General features: G+C 39.6%; 4 protein-coding genes and 1 non-coding gene across 6 annotated transcripts; 3 read left to right on the plus strand and 2 right to left on the minus strand.

Moving 5' to 3' along the window:
- Nucleotides 1–314: 314 nt before the first annotated feature.
- On the plus strand, nucleotides 315–2,600 carry LOC144901946 (uncharacterized). Of its 2 annotated transcripts, none has more exons than XM_078797928.1 (2): nucleotides 315–421; nucleotides 1,536–2,600. In XM_078797928.1, exon 2 carries the CDS (start codon nucleotides 1,606–1,608, stop codon nucleotides 1,915–1,917), a length of 312 nt encoding a protein of 103 aa, XP_078654054.1. In that variant the 5' UTR covers nucleotides 315–421; nucleotides 1,536–1,605; the 3' UTR covers nucleotides 1,918–2,600. The 2 variants fall into 2 exon arrangements, with proteins under 2 accessions (XP_078654054.1, XP_078654053.1); XM_078797927.1 differs by having other exon boundaries at nucleotides 331–421; nucleotides 1,509–2,599.
- Nucleotides 2,601–2,951: 351 nt separating this feature from the next.
- On the plus strand, nucleotides 2,952–7,304 carry LOC131137061 (lamina-associated polypeptide 2, isoforms beta/gamma-like). Its single transcript, XM_078797984.1, has 8 exons — nucleotides 2,952–3,161; nucleotides 4,160–4,280; nucleotides 4,377–4,493; nucleotides 4,564–4,598; nucleotides 5,547–5,654; nucleotides 5,949–6,032; nucleotides 6,659–6,711; nucleotides 6,845–7,304. The coding sequence occupies exons 1-8, from the start codon at nucleotides 3,006–3,008 to the stop codon at nucleotides 7,092–7,094; spliced, it is 924 nt and encodes a 307-aa protein (XP_078654110.1). The 5' UTR covers nucleotides 2,952–3,005; the 3' UTR covers nucleotides 7,095–7,304.
- Nucleotides 7,305–8,389: 1,085 nt separating this feature from the next.
- selenok (selenoprotein K) lies at nucleotides 8,390–9,520 on the plus strand. The gene is made up of 4 exons (XM_058085471.2): nucleotides 8,390–8,527; nucleotides 8,889–8,979; nucleotides 9,057–9,134; nucleotides 9,421–9,520. Exons 1-4 carry the CDS (start codon nucleotides 8,509–8,511, stop codon nucleotides 9,518–9,520), a joined length of 288 nt encoding a protein of 95 aa, XP_057941454.2. The 5' UTR covers nucleotides 8,390–8,508.
- A 1,444-nt stretch (nucleotides 9,521–10,964) lies between these two features.
- Nucleotides 10,965–17,097, minus strand: actr8 (actin related protein 8). The gene is made up of 13 exons (XM_058085460.2): nucleotides 16,826–17,097; nucleotides 16,315–16,485; nucleotides 16,128–16,238; nucleotides 15,916–16,020; nucleotides 15,671–15,844; nucleotides 14,726–14,819; nucleotides 14,517–14,649; nucleotides 13,074–13,227; nucleotides 12,894–12,989; nucleotides 12,672–12,812; nucleotides 12,259–12,565; nucleotides 12,008–12,171; nucleotides 10,965–11,193 (listed from the first exon to the last, which is right to left on the minus strand). The coding sequence occupies exons 1-13, from the start codon at nucleotides 16,955–16,957 to the stop codon at nucleotides 11,050–11,052; spliced, it is 1,926 nt and encodes a 641-aa protein (XP_057941443.2). The 5' UTR covers nucleotides 16,958–17,097; the 3' UTR covers nucleotides 10,965–11,049.
- Nucleotides 16,642–16,715, minus strand: trnai-aau (transfer RNA isoleucine (anticodon AAU)). The gene has a single exon. It is a non-coding gene; the product is annotated as a tRNA-Ile (tRNA).
- Nucleotides 17,098–17,150: the final 53 nt, after the last annotated feature.

Here is a 17,150-nt window from a genome sequence, read left to right on the forward strand (position 1 = left end):
TATTTAAACTTATATTTTGGCTGGCTTAAGAATTATTATATATAGGCTGCAAAAAAAAATCCAACAATACTACAATACGATGATTACTGATATTAATCATATAATTGTTGACTGCAATATCACAATTGTCTTGGATTAAAATGTCAATTAACGGTTGAAAAAGTATTTTTTTTTCATTTTAAAATAAGTAATTTATTACCTTGTAATTTCAGGCTTGGCTTGACTTAAAATGACATCCACAAAATCGTTCCAAAACCCCTAATGGCGGAAGTAAGGCTAAATGCATTTATTTTGAAACGCATCCGCCGGAAATGAACGTCACGCTGAGGGTACTTTGCGCACACACCAGCTTCTGTTTTGTTTACATCTCTTTTCCATCTACTGCTGCTTCTAAAACGGATTCTCCCGACTAACCATTGTGGTAAGAACAACAGAATAGAAACCGAGTGTGTTTTTTTTTCCATTATTTCATGTGACCCAAACGAGGATTCTATTGTGTGGACGTTATCGAATTTGGGCTGGAAGCTAAACATGCAGCAGCTAGCCTGCTAGCATGTATGCTTTAAAAAGGACATGATTAAAACTAACTTTTAGGATCTTAATCAGGGATTAACTGTACTATGGCGAATGGGTTTTAACTGGCCGCCTTCAGAGTAATATTTGATTTTATGTTTAAGAGGCGTGCAGAAGGACTTGGCTTTGGTTTAGCTACAGATCAGCATTAAATATAAAGATAAAAGCCAATGATAAACGTCATAAGGAATGTAAAGTATTAAATAAACATGTTGGTAAGAATATCATTTATTAGTTCACAGTAACTAGCTGGCCATCCTTGCAAAATGTATTATTTTGGTAAGAAATTACCATATTGTGATGATTTCCCAGTTAAATTGAGAGCCCTACAGTGGATATTTCATATTTTTATGTATCAATTATAGGCCAAAATATGTTCCTAGTTTTGCTCTAGTAGTTTAATTATTATGGAAGATTTCCACATAATTCACATTTTTATGTATCAATTATAGGCCAAAATATGTTCGTTTTTTTCTAGTTTTGCTCTAGTAGTTTAATTATTATGGAAGATTTCCACATAATTAATATTTTTATGTATCAATTATAGGCCAAAATATGTTCCTAGTTTTGCTCTAGTTGTTTAATTATTATGGAAGATTTCCCACATAATTCACATTTTTATGTATCAATTATAGGTCAAAATATGTTAGTTTTTTTCTAGTTTTGCTCTAGTAGTTTAATTATTAAGGAAGATTTCCACATAATATTATTTATATATATTTACACTTCCTAGATGTGCCTCAAATTATTTTTAATATTCTTAATTGCCATACAAGTGTAAAAAGAAGTTAACCAATGTTAATATTGACGTGTAGAGACAAAAAAAACCTGATTAAAGGTTAAGATTAAGCTCTAGATGTGCCTCAACTCATTTTTAAATTATCACGCAGTAATCTTAATATAGAAACCTGCCCTTTTCTGCGTCTCACATCCAGACAATCTATCCTGATCTTCACTTCAAGGGGAGTTTTCTCGAGACTTGATTGACAGCTGGATCGTCTTGACACTCCGGCAGCAGAGGAAGAGGGAGACATGAGCGAGCTGACGGACTTTCAGCGAGGCCAAATAGTGGGCGCCCAGCTGGGGGGCTTGTCGGTGCGAGACACGGCCAAGTTGTGCGACGTGTCCAGTCGAACGGTCATCAAAGTGATGAGCGTGTACAACAACTACGGACACGTTGCGCTGGCCAGGAAGAACCCCAAGGTCAAAGGGCAGAGCAAAAAGAAAGCCTCGGCTAATGGAGAAGGCGGCGCTATTGGGAATCCACTCTTGGACGCGGACTTACTCAAACATGACGAGCAGGAAAAGAAAGTCACTGAGAACCATGAGGAAGACAAGCAGTAAAATAAACTGCATGTGGACACTATACTTCATTACGGATGGATGCCCAAGTACTACGGTTGGGCGATATGTATCACAATACATATGTATCACAATATTACGATATAAAACGATATCAAATTTAAATTCAGCCGAGTCTTTTATAAAAAACTACAAACCTTAAACCATATAATGAAATTATAAACAAACTATAATGCCTCATCGAGCCACAGTCGCGCTAACACACAACCACTTAGCGTGCTAAACTAAGCTAACCCATGCTAGCTTCTATTCACGCTCTGTACAAAGAGATTCAGCCAGTAATATAATTAATTATAATATATATATACATAATTTATACCAGTATGTCATTTCCGTATCATTAGAAGAAGGTATATAAAAAATATCGCCCAACCGTACTAAGTACTGTATATTCATTTAGCCATTAGTTACTGGACATCCACCTCTGTTTACTGTTTTGTTTTGGGTTTTTTTAATAACAGTTGCTCTTTGCTTGATTTAATTATCTGTAAAAAAGTTGCAGCATGTGTTCAAAAGGTTAAAAAAACGTTTTGCGGATGATAATTTTATGTTCACACGTCTTATTTTGGTTTAAATGAAGACAAATAACCCATGTTTGGGTGTATAAATAAATAAAATAAAAAAGATACAATTTCTGTTTAAACTTCATTTGTGTATATATTCTGCCACTACAGTAGTTTCAATTATCATTCACATAGTTTTCATAGTTCTGTTTTTAAATAAACTATAATACATTAATTTGGATGTGATGCCTATGGTTTTTACACACATTTGCTAAAAATATTGACTCAAATACTTATTGTTTCATGCCAAATACATCAATTATAGTATTTTATGAAGGAAACATTTAATTGCTTTTTAATAAATTGTTCATTTTAATCTCTACTCCCTTCATTAAGTTGTTTTTTGCAAACACCATTAATGATAAAGATAAAGCTAAAGATGGCCGCCATGTCATTTCCAGCCAGCTATCAATCAAGTCATCAATCCCAGCTGTTGTCAGTGAATGAGCAGCACGGCCAAGCTGACTTTATAGTGGACCTTCCTCCACATGACTTCTTTTATTTGACATGCCGGTTCTTAGGGGGGAGCCTGCTCACCTTTCTTGGGCTTCAAATGAGGTGACGGACGACATGGTGGACTTGTACAAGAAACGTTTCTGCCATAAGACAATTGCTGCTTTCTCCAGCGAGGAGGACCAAGAGGACGATGCACAAGATGAGACGGTGAATTTAACTTTAATTAGCATTCATTTGAATTTGTGTACTGCACATGACGTGAGTAGGGAGCGTTTTTACTATTAGTCACTTGCCTAAAAAATTAAAACTACGACTACTCCTCCCTCCTCAGGCAATGGACTATTACTGCGCATGTGTAGATTGATTCCGAAACAAACTTGGCATGTTTGGCTTTCAGTAAAAAGATCCGTTCATTTCGCTCAATTGGTCGTTAGCCTGTGATCTCCCCCCTGTGCATAGACCCGATCAGCAGTGTCGAGTCAGTCCGTTCACTCATGTTCACGTTCGTTAAGACTCAACAGCGCAACAACACGTGATGACGAGTGGTGTGCCGGTCATGAACGAACGGGTTAAAAGAACTAGTTCTTTTTTGTGAATGGAATGAACGCAGGCAGATCGTCCCGCCCTGGGAAAGGAACGGTGAACTGATTCTCCAGCCAATCCAAAAAAGCATTTGCGACTGAACGGCTATTTTCGGGGAGGTGACCTCGTACATTCCCTTCACAAAAAAGAACTAGTTCTTTTGACCCGTTCGTTCATGACCGACACACCACAACCCAGTAGCGATGCAATAGTGTTATAGTGCTGCTTTTCATAAAAAAATATCAGTATTAAAGTGTAAAACTATATTAAATGTTGCAATTACAGTAAAAGCATTGAGATGATTGACTTGTTAGGTAGTAATAATCTCCCAGGTGGACTTTAAGGACTTTATCTGTCTTGGGAAATATAATTTTCTCATTCACACTTCTTAGTAGATGATGATACATATGATTACTATTTCAAATAGTTTTTGGAGGGAGGGGTATGTAAACATGGCTACGGTATGTAAATACCAACTTCAGTTTCAATTTCAAAAGCAGGAAATGTGACCTAAACGGCACACTCACCTTTTTGTAATAATGGGAATAGAAATAAAAAATAGTGCTTGGTTTGCCTTGAACAATGGACTGTAAAATTACGTCAGTTATTTTGATTTGCTGGAGGAGGGGGAGCAGGAGGAAGAGAACCCAGAAGATGAAGATAAACCAGATCCGAGCACGCTGACCGATGACGACCTTAAAGCTGCATTACTTGTGCATGGCGTCAAAGCCGGGCCTATAGTGGGTATGCTTGGAAAACACACATTCAATTGAATTTGAAGTTGCTTTATCTTAAAGTTTTTTTTTAACATAAATGAGAAGTAATGTGTTTATGCTGTAGGCTCCACCAGGCCCTTGTATGAGAGGAAGCTCAAGAGGCTCCAGGCTGGCAGACAGGAGCCCTCCAAGACCGAGATAATTCTGTTGTGTTCTGACAGTGAGGAGGACAATGAAGCAGGTACTACAGTATGACCAGGTCATGTTTCCTGTTGTAGTAAAAGGCAACTATTTTTTTATATTATCTGAAGGTTGCAATGGACCAGAAGAACAAGAAAGCAGCCAGGTGAGAACAAGTTTGACACAAAATGGACAGGAGTATTGGCACTATAAAATTCAAGAATGAAAAAAGAAACATCAATGTAAAATAAAAAATATAATATATTGTTGTATAACAATTACAGTAATACTAGTAAAAAATGTATTAGTATTTTTTTCAATAGTAAAATTTAAAAAAATTAAATATTATGTCACTTAGAGTATAGCAGTTGCTTTAATGTAGATTGCTTGATGTTGTTGCTAGGCAGAATTCATAGGGCTCTGTAATAACTGCTCCTTAGGCCAATAGAAAACTGGCAAATTGTCACCGTTCAATAAAAAAAACATTGTTTCATTGATGGAATCATTGCTCTGTATTCAATATAAAATTCAATATAAAATTTTGATTGAAGACGTTAGCCTAACAGGAAGCAAATAGGTTTATATTAATATTTGTATTTTTATGTACTTTCTACCACAGAATGGACATTATGGTTATCCACAATGCTTTTTGCCTTCATCAAAACTGGTAATTATTCATTCATTCATTTTCTACCGCTTTTAAACAATGATTTTTTTATTTTTTTAAATCACAGTTGGTCATTTAGTCATTTTTTCCGCTGTAGTGTCCTGTAACTTATGTCTCCCGGCATGCTGAAGCCAAGCAGTCTGTGGGGAAGGTTACCAAATCCTCAATGCCAAGTGTTCCCACCGCCAATGGAATGAACACCGCATCAACTTCACATCAACGCTCCGGATTAGAAACCAAGGCAATTATGGCTTTACTCGACCTTGTTGCTTTCAATGTTGACGTTTTGGGTCATTGGTTCAAATAATAGTAATACCTAATCTGTCAGGTTCTGGCTGAATCCATCCAGACTTCTACCTTACCAAGCAGGAAGTTCAGCATCATTCAAATGGTTGAAGAGGGAAGTTACGCCTCACCTTTTCACCTTGCTCGATTCGAGTACAGTAGTCTATTTTATTTTCATGTTTTTCTTTTTTAACCCCTAAACAGATGGAGAGTCGGAGGTCTGATGTGAATGAGAGTGAAGTTCATGAGCATCTGTCTCCAGCCAATAGCGTTAGTGGATATAGATTTATTATTTTAAAAAGTGCCATGTACTGCAGTAGTTTTCAGCTGTTTTAAATACACAAAGTACTGTATGTGAGTGAGTATATAGCCTTGATGTTGGACACAAAAGTTAGTAACTGTAGCTTAGCTATGCAAAATTACGCTCATTTTAACAGCAACTTAATACCCGGTTAGGCTTTTTTTCTGAAGAAAAATTGACATTTTTCAATTTTAACACAATTTTAAAAGTCACTTTTGCATTTTTAGTTTAACATTTAGTCTCTGTGTCTTTATGTGTTTTAGTCGGACACGATGTCAGCGATGGATGAGAGGAGGCGGTCCCAATACTACACTCCAATGGTGTCCCCTTATAAAAGGAAAGAAAAGGTGCTAACTTTTAATGGGGGGTTATATTGAATTCATTCATTTTTTTTACCGCTTTTCCTCACGAGGGGTGCAGGAGCCTATCTTGGGCATGGTACACCCTGGACTGGTCGCCAGCCAATCACAGGGCACATATAGACAAACAACCATTCACATTCATACCTATGGACAATTTGGAGTCGCTAATTAACCTAGCATGTTTTTTGGAATGTGGGAGGAAACCGGAGTACCCGGAGAAAACCCACGCATACACGGGGAGAACATGCAAAAATGGCAGAGGGTGGGATTTAACTCGGATCTCCTGGCTGTGAGGTGTACGTGCTAACCACTCGACCGCCGTGCAGCCTTACTTTGACTTATTTGACTTAAAAATTAAAGGAGAACTGCCCTCTAAAAAAAAAAAATAGTACCCAGAGAAAACCCACGCATGCACAGGGAGAACATGCAAACTCCACACAGAGAACCGTGGTCTCCTAGCTGTGAGGTCTGCGCACTAACCACTCAACCGCCGTGCAGCCTGTTGTATTGAATTAATTATGTTGAACATAATTAATTAATTAATTAAACACTAGTCTGTGCTGCTTTTCATTCAACATCTTTGACCGATTCATTTGCGTGTGCTTTCACAGGACCCAGTCAACGATGCTTTCAAGGACATTAAGACCACACCCATAGTGATCAAGTGAGTGACAACACAATTTAAAATTCCAGCCTTCATCAAGTAAACTGTGGCCATCATAAAACGGGCATTAAATGTCATAGAAGGGTACTTATGGCTTTAGAACGCTTGTTTTTTTTCCCCCCACTTGTGGCAGCGCCACCTGTCGTCGGCCCATCAAGGGTGCAGCAAGGAGGCCCATCCGGTTCACCTACCCTCAAACCCCAGTCAGCCCCACCACTCAGGAGAGAAGGGAAGTGCAACGCCGCTTGGTCCCCATTCAGATCCAATTTGCGGTGTTCATCTTCATCGCCGTGCTGCTTTTTATTGTTGATGACGGGCCTCTGAGTCCACCCTTGGCACGGATATATAAATTGATGCTAAACTTTGGTAGCGAGGGGGCATAAGCAGTCTCGGGACAGGACTAAATGGTTTGTCTTTACACTTCTGAGCATACTTTAAATATATTGGAATACACTATATTGTGGGGTATATAGCACAATTCTATTTTTTTAGGTTTATGTTTTTGGTGAAAATATTTTAAGTCCAGTTATATTTGCTTGTGTATTTTTGTCTTTTTAAAAAACTTTTTCAATAAAGATACTTTGCTATATACAGTACCTGCACTATTGTGATCATTTAAAACAGTTACTGCAAAAGAGTTCAACCAATCCTAAATAAAAATGTCTATGTTGAATTGGTTAGACAAAGGCCAACACAACTTAATTAAGAAACCATTCCCAGCTGGGTTCAAACTGAATTAGTTAATGGCCGCCATGAGCATTCCACAAGATCCAAATCCCTGTTGTAGGCTCACGCTAACTCTGTGCGGTGTACCTCCGGCTCTGGTGACTATATAGCACAATCTGTTGTAGAATACGTTTTAACATTCTTTTGGACACCTTTTTTGGATATCAATACAAGAAATTGTTAATAGTTACAGTGACGGTTTGGCTAGCTAACAAACATTGTACACTCAAGGAACAATATGAAGTAACTGAATGCTATTTAAAAATGACAAACATGAAAAAACACGTTTTTGTACTTACTGTGTGAAGTCAAAAGGCACCAAAAAAACACAAGGGTAGTTATTTTGAAAAAAATGTCATCAATGTCGCCAGATCTAACGAAAAAAATCGCCAAGTTACTCATAGCTTCAGCAACAACTTGTTTACTTCCGGTTCGCGCGGTTCGCTTCGCGCGAAAAGCCTTCTGTGTAATGTAGTAACATCGACATTTATCAACAAAATTAATATATTGTATATTGTATGAATTATTTGAAATTGTAGGTAAAATTGCCTGCAGATGTGAATGAAATTACGTAAATGTATTTAGTAACATCCTAAATGTAAAATATATTTTTGTGAATATTAAAAATTATTTAAAGTAAAATGTTGTCGAAGTTCAAATATCTTTTTTTACACATAATGTTATAACACTATTGTATATTTTTCTAAAAAATGCGGTTGTCCTAATTTTAGGACTAACAGTTTAATGCCAATTTTCCTTTTTTTTCCAACTATAATATTAGCGTTTTCATCCTTGTCACTAATTGGCTGGGAGAAATCACGTGTGTGTGGTATACTACCTAATTCTCAGACGTCCATTTTGGCTCAAACTGACTTCAATCTTATATTAGATGGAAGAAAATAACAGAAAACATTTATTTGGCGTACAAGGCTTGTCGTGTTAATGACGTGAATGACTGTTACTGTTTATGATGACATTTAATTAAATATCTATTTTGATATCGTATTTTATGCTGTCCCCAACAATCCCGGAAGTGCAACGTCACCGGTAAACAGTCGCGACTTCCTAAAGATGGTGTACTTGTCTAATGGTGAGTTATTTTCTAATGCTTTTTAAGTGTGTTAATCTTGTTTCCACGTTACGTCGACCGAGGTTGCTTTAGAGTATTTATTTTAGTGTTTTACAATTAGTCTTATGAAATGTGACGCGAGTATGGAGTTAGTGTTTGTAGCTAGCTAGCTAGCTAGCTAGTTCGCTATCATGTTCTTGTTGAATGTTCAACAAATAACCAATATAACATCAATGTACTTGTTAACATATATGTTCCATGTTTTACGTTCCGTGCTTGATTTGTTTGAAAAATAGGTGAAACGATTGGCTTATGATCGATGCTTGATTTATAAGGTTATGTGTTTCATTACTGACGTATCTTTGTTGTTTGTGTACAACAGGCCAGGTTCTGGACAGCAGAAGCCAGTCGCCATGGAGACTGTCCCTACTGGTTGACCTGTTTTGGGGAGCAGTGGAGTTTTTAGGCCTGTTGTAAGTGAATATTGGTATTGTTGACCCATTGTAAGAAACTACGTGTTTGTAATACTACCCTTTTTCTCCCTTTCCAGTTTTAAAACAATAATTCACCCGGACCTGACAAAGCATGGCAATAACCGTGACTGGTCACGCTTTTCTGATGGCAGAGGGTAAGCACAATTACTTTATTTTAGAATAATATACTTTAAACATTAGCTGAGAATCAAGGTTTCCCGTCTGAGGCAATTTAACCGAATCTAAGTGTTGCACACAAGTGTAAAAGGAAGTTAGCCACTCTTAAGAGTAGACTGTTAACAATAAATGATGTACTCACCCACAGAAACGAGGCACTTGGCAACATACTGTATTTTCATTCTTCTCTTGTTGTTGGCTTTTTAACCATATTTTCTGTTCTGCGGTCATCACATTGTCCGGTTTGGTCATTCTCTGTCACAGTCCTCCGGGTCCCCCTGGTGGTCGAAGGAGGATGGGAAGAATCAACTTTGGCGGAGGTCCCAGTCCTCCACCGATGGGCGGAGGAGGATGAGGAAGGTGAGGCTGCAACACACACTCACCTCATATTCGGTAAACCTGCACAATCTAATGAGATCTAGTACAAAAATTGTTTAAAAAGTAAGAAATCATATTTTTAAATTGGTATTTTCAGATAGATATTAATGTGATGCAGTAAAAGCTTAGAAAACTGCATATTGTTACCACAATAATATATATATTGTACAGTAAAAACATTTCTGTTGCGAACCACTGCATTAATAAATCAGTACAGCGCATTATTGCCTTTTTAATAGCTATCATTGGGTTGTAATATTTATTAATAGAATAAATAATCTTGTTTTTATAATGCCTGTTTTCCTGCAGGTAAACGCCTACACTATTAAATGTGTAGGCGTGGGGGCCAGCGAACTGAGTCACAGCACTGAAGCCCCTCCTTCTCCAGCTGCCACTGTCTTCAGCAGTTTCCTGACGCCTTTCTGGGAATTCCTACACATAGGAACCAGAATGGCCGATCCAGCAGCTCCTCACAACCCCCAAGTTTGCCCCATTTTTGATTTTTCTGAAGCTGTATGACTAGATAAGTTACATATTTTGAGTGTTTTCGGTCGCTGCATGTTGGCAAAACAGTCAGTGGGAAAACATATTGTGAAAATCTGCAATCAAATCTCCATTTGAGAATTTCTGTGTGGAGTTTGTATGTTCTCCGGGTACTCCGGTTTCCTCCCACATTCCATAAACATGCATCTTAGGTTAATTGGAGACTTTAAATTGTTCTTAGGTATGAATGTGAGTCTGAATGGTGATTTGTTTGTATGTGCCCTGCAACCAACCACTCCTCTACCCCTGCTATCCTAGTGACGACAAGCAGCGTATAAAAAGAATTTTCTGCCCTCTACTGGAGTTTGTGCTGCATGTTAGACGGATATTAAAAATGATATACTATTTGGTGAAAATAAAAATCTTCAAAAATGTCATGTGTGAGTTAGTTTTCTCAACAAAATTAACATGTCGTCATATATTTCTGGGGAAATACAGCAAACAGATGCCTGGTACTCTCTACATTTGAGTAAATAAGCATCAATGACCACTGAAATATGGAAATAAAATTCACAGTTGCACCCCCACTGCAAATTATATTTTCCTGTATGTCTTAGTTACTTAATGTACTAATATTCTAAGTATATAGGTGTATAAAGAAGTGAAGTGGATCTTTTAAATCATGCTGTGTATAGTCAAGCTATAATGACCCAATAGTCCATTTGTGTTATTTACAATAAAACAAATACTGTTATTAATTACAATACTGCTAAGACTGAAGCTTATGAAAGCTAAAATGTATTTAAATCAAATATGATTATTTTGTGAAGAAGTAACAACAGTGTTTATTTTTAAGGGACATCAATCCACATTCTTGATGGACATACAGTACATGATCACTCTGACGCAGATGTACAGAAATCCCCTCATTTATATCTAATCCACCGTTTAATGTGATGTAATGTTTTATTTTGCCTTCAAAAAAACTGAAAATGTTTGTTTTGTGCATTTTTCTTTCGTAAACGTGTGCTTTCACCAGACAAAAGCCGCTCGCTCACGAAGCATCCGAACACCAAACCGCTGCCACTCCCGCTGATGGATCCACATTTCCTGCGTGGTGTCCAGGCACGCCAGCACTGCTCCGCCCTTCCACGATATCAGACGGGGGTCCATGTCCTGCAATGGTGACAATAAATAGTACATCATTATAAAATATGTTTATGTATTCTTTTACCGGCACGGCGATCGAGTGGTTAGCACGCAGACCTCACAGCGAGGAGACCAGGGTTCAATTCCACCCTCGGCCATCTCTGTGTGGAGTTTGCATGTTCTCCCCTGTGCATGCGTGGGTTTTCTCCGGGTACTCCGGTTTCCTCCCACATTCCAAAAACATGCTAGGTTAATTGGCGACTCCAAATTGTCCATAGGTATGAATGTGAGTGTGAATGGTTGTTTGTCTATATGTGCCCTGTGATTGGCTGGCCACCAGTCCAGGGTGTACCCCGCCTCTCGCCTGAAGAAGACAACTGGGATAGGCTCCAGCACCCCCGCGACACTCGTGAAATTACCTGAATGAATAAAAATGGCTGCTGGAATGTAAATACATATACTGCATATATAGCTACAGTACTACAGTAAGAGTATTATGCCGCATCAACCAGACAATACACTACCAATGTATGATGCAGAATATTAACCAACTACTATGCGAGCTCAAAAGACTCAGTAAGTGGTATGAATGTGAGTGTGAATGGTTGTTTGTCTGTATGTGCCCTGTGATTGGCTGGCTGGCCACCAGTCCAGGGTGTACCCCGCCTCTCGCCCCAAGACAGCATCCCCCGCAATCCTCGTGAGGATAAGCGGTAAAATAATGAATGAATGAATGAATGATGTTTTGATGCAGATTTGGAGTGGCCAGAAAGGAGCAGGAGGGGATAGAAATGGAAAAAAAGAAAATGTGGGCAGATGTCAAGTGGCTCCACACTTTTACCTTTGGCCTGGTGATAACTTCCACATTGTCTACAAGCCTTCTGAAGGAGGGTGGCATCTTGTTGATGATGCGGTGAAGCAGGAACTCCTGAGCCCCGTGAAACATGAGCCCACCCCCCACCACCAGGATGGAGCTGTACATCTTTCGCTTGGTCTCATCCGACACTGTCGACAGAAGAACAAGACGCCATTTTACATTGACTTGACTAGTTCTGTTGACACTTCCTGCTTTCTACACGTGCTTCCTTTTACCACAGCAGTCGATGCTGTGCAGGATGGCTTTATCCAAGCCCAGCGCTTTGCCTTCAAACTGGCTCATGATTGCCGTCTTCCTGGAGAGGTGTGTGGACATTGGCTCCTCCGTCTCCCCGACCCCCATCAGGCACTCCGCTTGGGCGGCCCCGATCTCCATCTCCCCCTGCACGGCCCCACCGCCGCCGCCACCACTCCCTCTGGGCATCTCTGATAGCTCCCCAACCCCTCCTTGGCCACTCATGTCCCCGTCTAAATTTCCCCCTGGTCTTGAGAGCGCCTTTCGATCTGAGGCAGACTTGGAAGACTGTTGGAAAAAAAATAATAACAAAGGATTTAAGCTACTTTAAATCATATTTAAATCATATACCGTATTCTCCCTTGCAGCTAATACAAAATCCAAGCTATTTTACCTGGTCTTGTTTACTATGAGTGGCCAGTAAATAGAGCTCATCATGAGGGTCCTCGGGGTCGCCTTGGGAACGGTACTGCAGTGACGTCATCTTCTGACCCACGATGCCAAAGGTGCTTGGGTAGAAAAGTCCCATGGGTGCCTATTTCACATGAAGGAAAGATGGAATACTTTAATCAAGCGCATGTTCAGACATGTAGAAGTAGATTTAGTTAATAAGTACCTGTAATTTCTCATCTCCGAGGCGAACCTGATAGAGAAGAGCTGGAGCATCTGGGAAACGTGTTTGGAATTCATGATCTTGTAGTCCAGATATATCCTAATACGAGAAAATATTTTGAAATGATGTGCAAGATTTTCAAAGAAATAAAGAATTGATCATATACGGTTTGCCGACACATACCTGGTCCAAGTGGCAGAGGGTCTCTTTGACTTGTTGCAGCAGCTGACAGTCCAACCTGTTGGAGAGCTGACAGTCTCGGTAGGGAAATCCTGCCCTCTGCAGGAGCCAGAAGAAAATGCGAGTCACGTCCGAGCCGCCGTACGCCAAAGACAACCTGTCAGGTACAAATAAGGGAAAACGCTGAAATTAATTCATTCATTTTCCACCGCTTATCCTCACAAGGGTCGCCGAGGTGCTGGAGCCTATCCCAGGCGGGGCAACACCCTGGACTGGTGGCCAGCCAATCACAGGGCACATATAGACAAACAACCATTCACACTCACACTCATACCTATGGACAATTTGGAGTCGCCCGTTAACCACATACTGGTGAGACCAGCCATGTTGTTTGGTCTAGAGCGGGGGTCTCAAACACGCGGACACTAGTTTGAGGCCCCCGCCTTGATATGAAAGTTTAATGTTAGTGCGGCCCGCGCAAGTTTAAAAGGATGCTGTATGGTATCATGTACCCAGAAAAAATTATTACGTTTGATTAATGTTCATGTTAAAAGTTAAATAACTGTTAATAGTTATCCTCCCTATCCGTGTGGAAGTGGTAAGTTTTTAGCTTTTTTAAGTTTAAAGGAAATAACTTGGAGGCTACCGTTTAGGTCGCTAGCTCTCTAGTTTGCGAGTTAGCATGTGTCTCAAGACCCTGCAGTTGCGCAATAGTATGTTGTAAATCAAAAAAGTATAAATGTGACTATAGTCGTGTTTTGTCATGTCTACAGGGCTCTAATAATGCTTTGTTCATTTTAATCTGAAAAAAATAATTTATCTACCCACCAACTATATGTGGTTTCTTAAGTTTTTATTATTTGCAGTTTTATTGTTATTATTATATTTATTTATTACTGATTGATTTTCTTTCTTCTTGATTTGTCTTCTTGATCTTATTTTGTGCAGAAAAATAAAAATTAAGATAATTGAGAATAGTGGAATGTTTTATCAGCGCTTTTATTGTAGAAAATCAGAACCAAAGCACTGAAAAAGTTTGTATATTTTTCTGTTTTTAATAAATGCGTTTTTTTGGAAAACCTGATCTGGCCCAGTCTCACCCAGACCCTAGCTCCAGTGGCCCCCAAGTAAATTGAGTTTGAGACCCCTGGTCTAGAGACAGCGCCTCTGAGGAAAAGACAAGAAGCAGAACTGGAGGTGGCAGATATGAGAATACTGAGGTTCTCATTGGGAGTGACCAGGATGGATAGGATCAGAAAGGAGTACATCCGAGGGACATTACATGTTAGAGGCCTTGGAGATAAAGTCAGAAAAGGCCGAGGGTGGAATTGAACTCGGGTCTCCTAGCTGTGAGGCCTGCACGCTAACCACTCTTCCACCGTGCAGCTAACGCTAAAATGATTTACTTAAAAACCTTACCGATGCCATCAAATTCAACATGCTGACCTGGAGTTCCGATGTGAAACTCCGTCTTCCACGCAGCAGAGACTGGTCTTCTGGTCTCCGACGTCCACGACGCAAGCGCTGCTCAACCCGCTGCCGAATGTAGCGCACACAGACTCTTGATGCACGATGATTGCTAAACAGAGACACCGGACAATAAATAAGACAAACCTGTGGATTTTTTAAGCAGATCCCCGTCATAAATGGAATACCTGAGAAGTCCATATTCAGGAGCAGCATGGAGACCAACTCCTTGACATGTTGCCTATTGTAGATGTCAGGCACCAAGAGGATGCATCTGTAATACTGAGGATAATCACTAAGCATTAATATGGCATGAAAAGTAGAATACAACTCATGGTCTTTTATGACAAAATATTGAACTTGTGATTTAGCTGTTTTGGGGGCTTTCAATGACCATGGGAATCCATGGGTACCCATTATAACATTGCATGGTCATATCACCTTGTACTTCGGTATGTGACAAAAAAAATAAAATTAAATAAAATTAAATAAAATTAAATAAAATTAAATAAAATTTAAATGTAATTTATTTTTTAAAAAACTTAAATTAAATTTAATTAAATGTAATTTAAATTTAATAAAATTTAATTAAAAAAAAAACTTACATTCTATTAGGAAAGCAGGAAGTGAACAAATGTAACAGTTACTGATTGTAAAAGTACCAGATGGAGGGGTAGGATTTAATAAGCTTTGCTTCTTCCTACTCCTTTTGGACATGTGGAACTGTGAACTGATTATGTGATGCATTCAATTGTAATCTGATGCATGTTCAAATGAAATTAAACCATTACCATTACCAAAGAAATATTGTGATTACACCCACGGCCCACCTCCGGGCATGCCCACTCCGCTGTGATTGGTCACATGCCCAAAGTGCTTTCTAACTATGAACCATATAAAGAAGTCCGCCTCTCTGTGACATCACAAAGGGGAAGTTTTACCACGCCTTTGGAAACCGAGCATTTTTGAGCCATCCCAAACATATTTCAGGGCTCACTTCCAAATGCACAAACCTTGTTATCTGAAACTTTGGCATTGTTTAAGAAGGACGAAAATGCATAATAGGTCCCCCCCAAGCCTAATTAAGAGACCATTTTTTTGGCTACATGGTTCATGACTGCAATGTCCCGTACCTTTAAGTCTTTGAGGGGTATCTCCAGGTGCTTTTGAATAACATGACTCCAAATGGTCTCAAGATCGGCCAGGACCGCCGTCAGTGATCCTCCAGGGCCGGCGTGGACGTTGAGCTGGCCTCTCACTATAGGCCAGTGGATGTTGTAACAGTCTGTTGTCTTCACATACAGCGCCTGCAAGATGATAAAGGAAATAGTTGGGGTTTTTTTAGGTCCTGTTTACCATCCAGATTCACTATACTGACCTCCTCTCCCACCAAGTGCGGCGGATGGTGGGCCGTGTTGGTCCACTTCACTCTGGAGCTGCTGTCCAACACTGCAGGACGGATCTGACAGTTGTATGCTCTTGCCTATAAAGACAAGAATGGACACTTAACACTGGACTGCACGTTAATAATGCTCAGTCAACCAGTATAATATAATAATGCCATAAAAATAATGCCATAAAATGACACACCTGCTCAGCAGACACCGGTGTCCTCCTCACGCCATTGGACATCTTCTTGGACCAAATGGCCTGGTCTACCATTTTCAGTCCGTTCTGCCTCTGCTCATTACTCTCAGGTTTCTGTCAGATAACATAAATGGATAATGAAAATGAGGTCAAAAAGCAAATAAATATGGAAAATCTACAAGTGACGTACGTTTAGACCTTCCCTCAGCAGCCACGCGTCTTCATATCTGGGCTGTGAGCTTTGCTTATGTCGGCGTGCTATCACGTGCGGGATGGTTACGGGCTGATTGTCGGTTGCTCGGCCTATGCGGAGCGTCCTTGAGCCAGGGTGAATGATGATGATATAGTTGCTCTGTATTTGCTGTGAAAATGGACAAAAGGTAAAGAAAACTGTCTATTGTATAGGGTAATTACATTTTAAGTGTGTATCAAGAGTTAAAAAACTTGTTCATAACTTCTCTTCAAAATACAATTGTTTTGTTTTACCACCAAGAAGAATTCTTAGTCAAAAAGTAAGTGGCCCGTACGGGGATCGAACCCGCGACCTTGGCGTTATTAGCACCACGCTCTAACCAACTGAGCTAACCGGCCATGCTACATCATCTCCAAGATTGAATATAATTACAATAGTAAAACATGTGCACTAATGAAAAGTCATTTACAGGATAAAATAGCAATGAACGATCAACTAGCCAACTCACCTCCTGGAGGGGCTCCGTGATGGACGGCGGGGCGATGGGTCTTTTCACCCCTCGCTGCTCCCTTTCTTTCTCTTTGTCTCGCTCCTTTTCTTTTTCTTTTCCATTATCTTGTTCCTTTTCAGCCTGAGTCATGACCTGCGTCGACTAAATTGATGTCGCTGCCTTAAAAAGCTATCTATAGCAAAGATTTAAACCGCCTCACTCAAAGCACGTCGGTCACCAACGGAGAACATTACTTCCGTATTTGGTCACATGACATGAAATAAGCCACACCCCATTGCAATGTAATTCGCTGCTTTAAGGGCTGCATTTTTTGCGAAATAGC

Source organism: Doryrhamphus excisus, linkage group LG17, assembly GCF_037039965.1.
Source record: "Doryrhamphus excisus strain RoL-2023G ecotype Guam linkage group LG17, RoL_Dexc_Guam_v1.1, whole genome shotgun sequence".
NCBI lineage: Eukaryota > Metazoa > Chordata > Actinopteri > Syngnathiformes > Syngnathidae > Doryrhamphus > Doryrhamphus excisus.

Coding starts and splice junctions, on each gene's coding strand:
- LOC144901946 (XM_078797928.1), top strand. CDS start 1,606: ATGAGCGAGCTGACGGACTTTCAGCGAGGCCAAATAGTGGGCGCCCAG.
- LOC131137061 (XM_078797984.1), top strand. CDS start 3,006: ATGCCGGTTCTTAGGGGGGAGCCTGCTCACCTTTCTTGGGCTTCAAAT. Junction 4,281..4,376: donor CAAAGCCGGGCCTATAGTGG/GTATGCTTGGAA, acceptor TTTATGCTGTAG/GCTCCACCAGGCCCTTGTAT. Junction 6,712..6,844: donor ACCACACCCATAGTGATCAA/GTGAGTGACAAC, acceptor CACTTGTGGCAG/CGCCACCTGTCGTCGGCCCA.
- actr8 (XM_058085460.2), bottom strand. CDS start 16,957: ATGACTCAGGCTGAAAAGGAACAAGATAATGGAAAAGAAAAAGAAAAG. Junction 15,845..15,915: donor CGCACTTGGTGGGAGAGGAG/GTCAGTATAGTG, acceptor ATCATCTTGCAG/GCGCTGTATGTGAAGACAAC. Junction 12,172..12,258: donor GCACAGCATCGACTGCTGTG/GTAAAAGGAAGC, acceptor TTCTGTCGACAG/TGTCGGATGAGACCAAGCGA.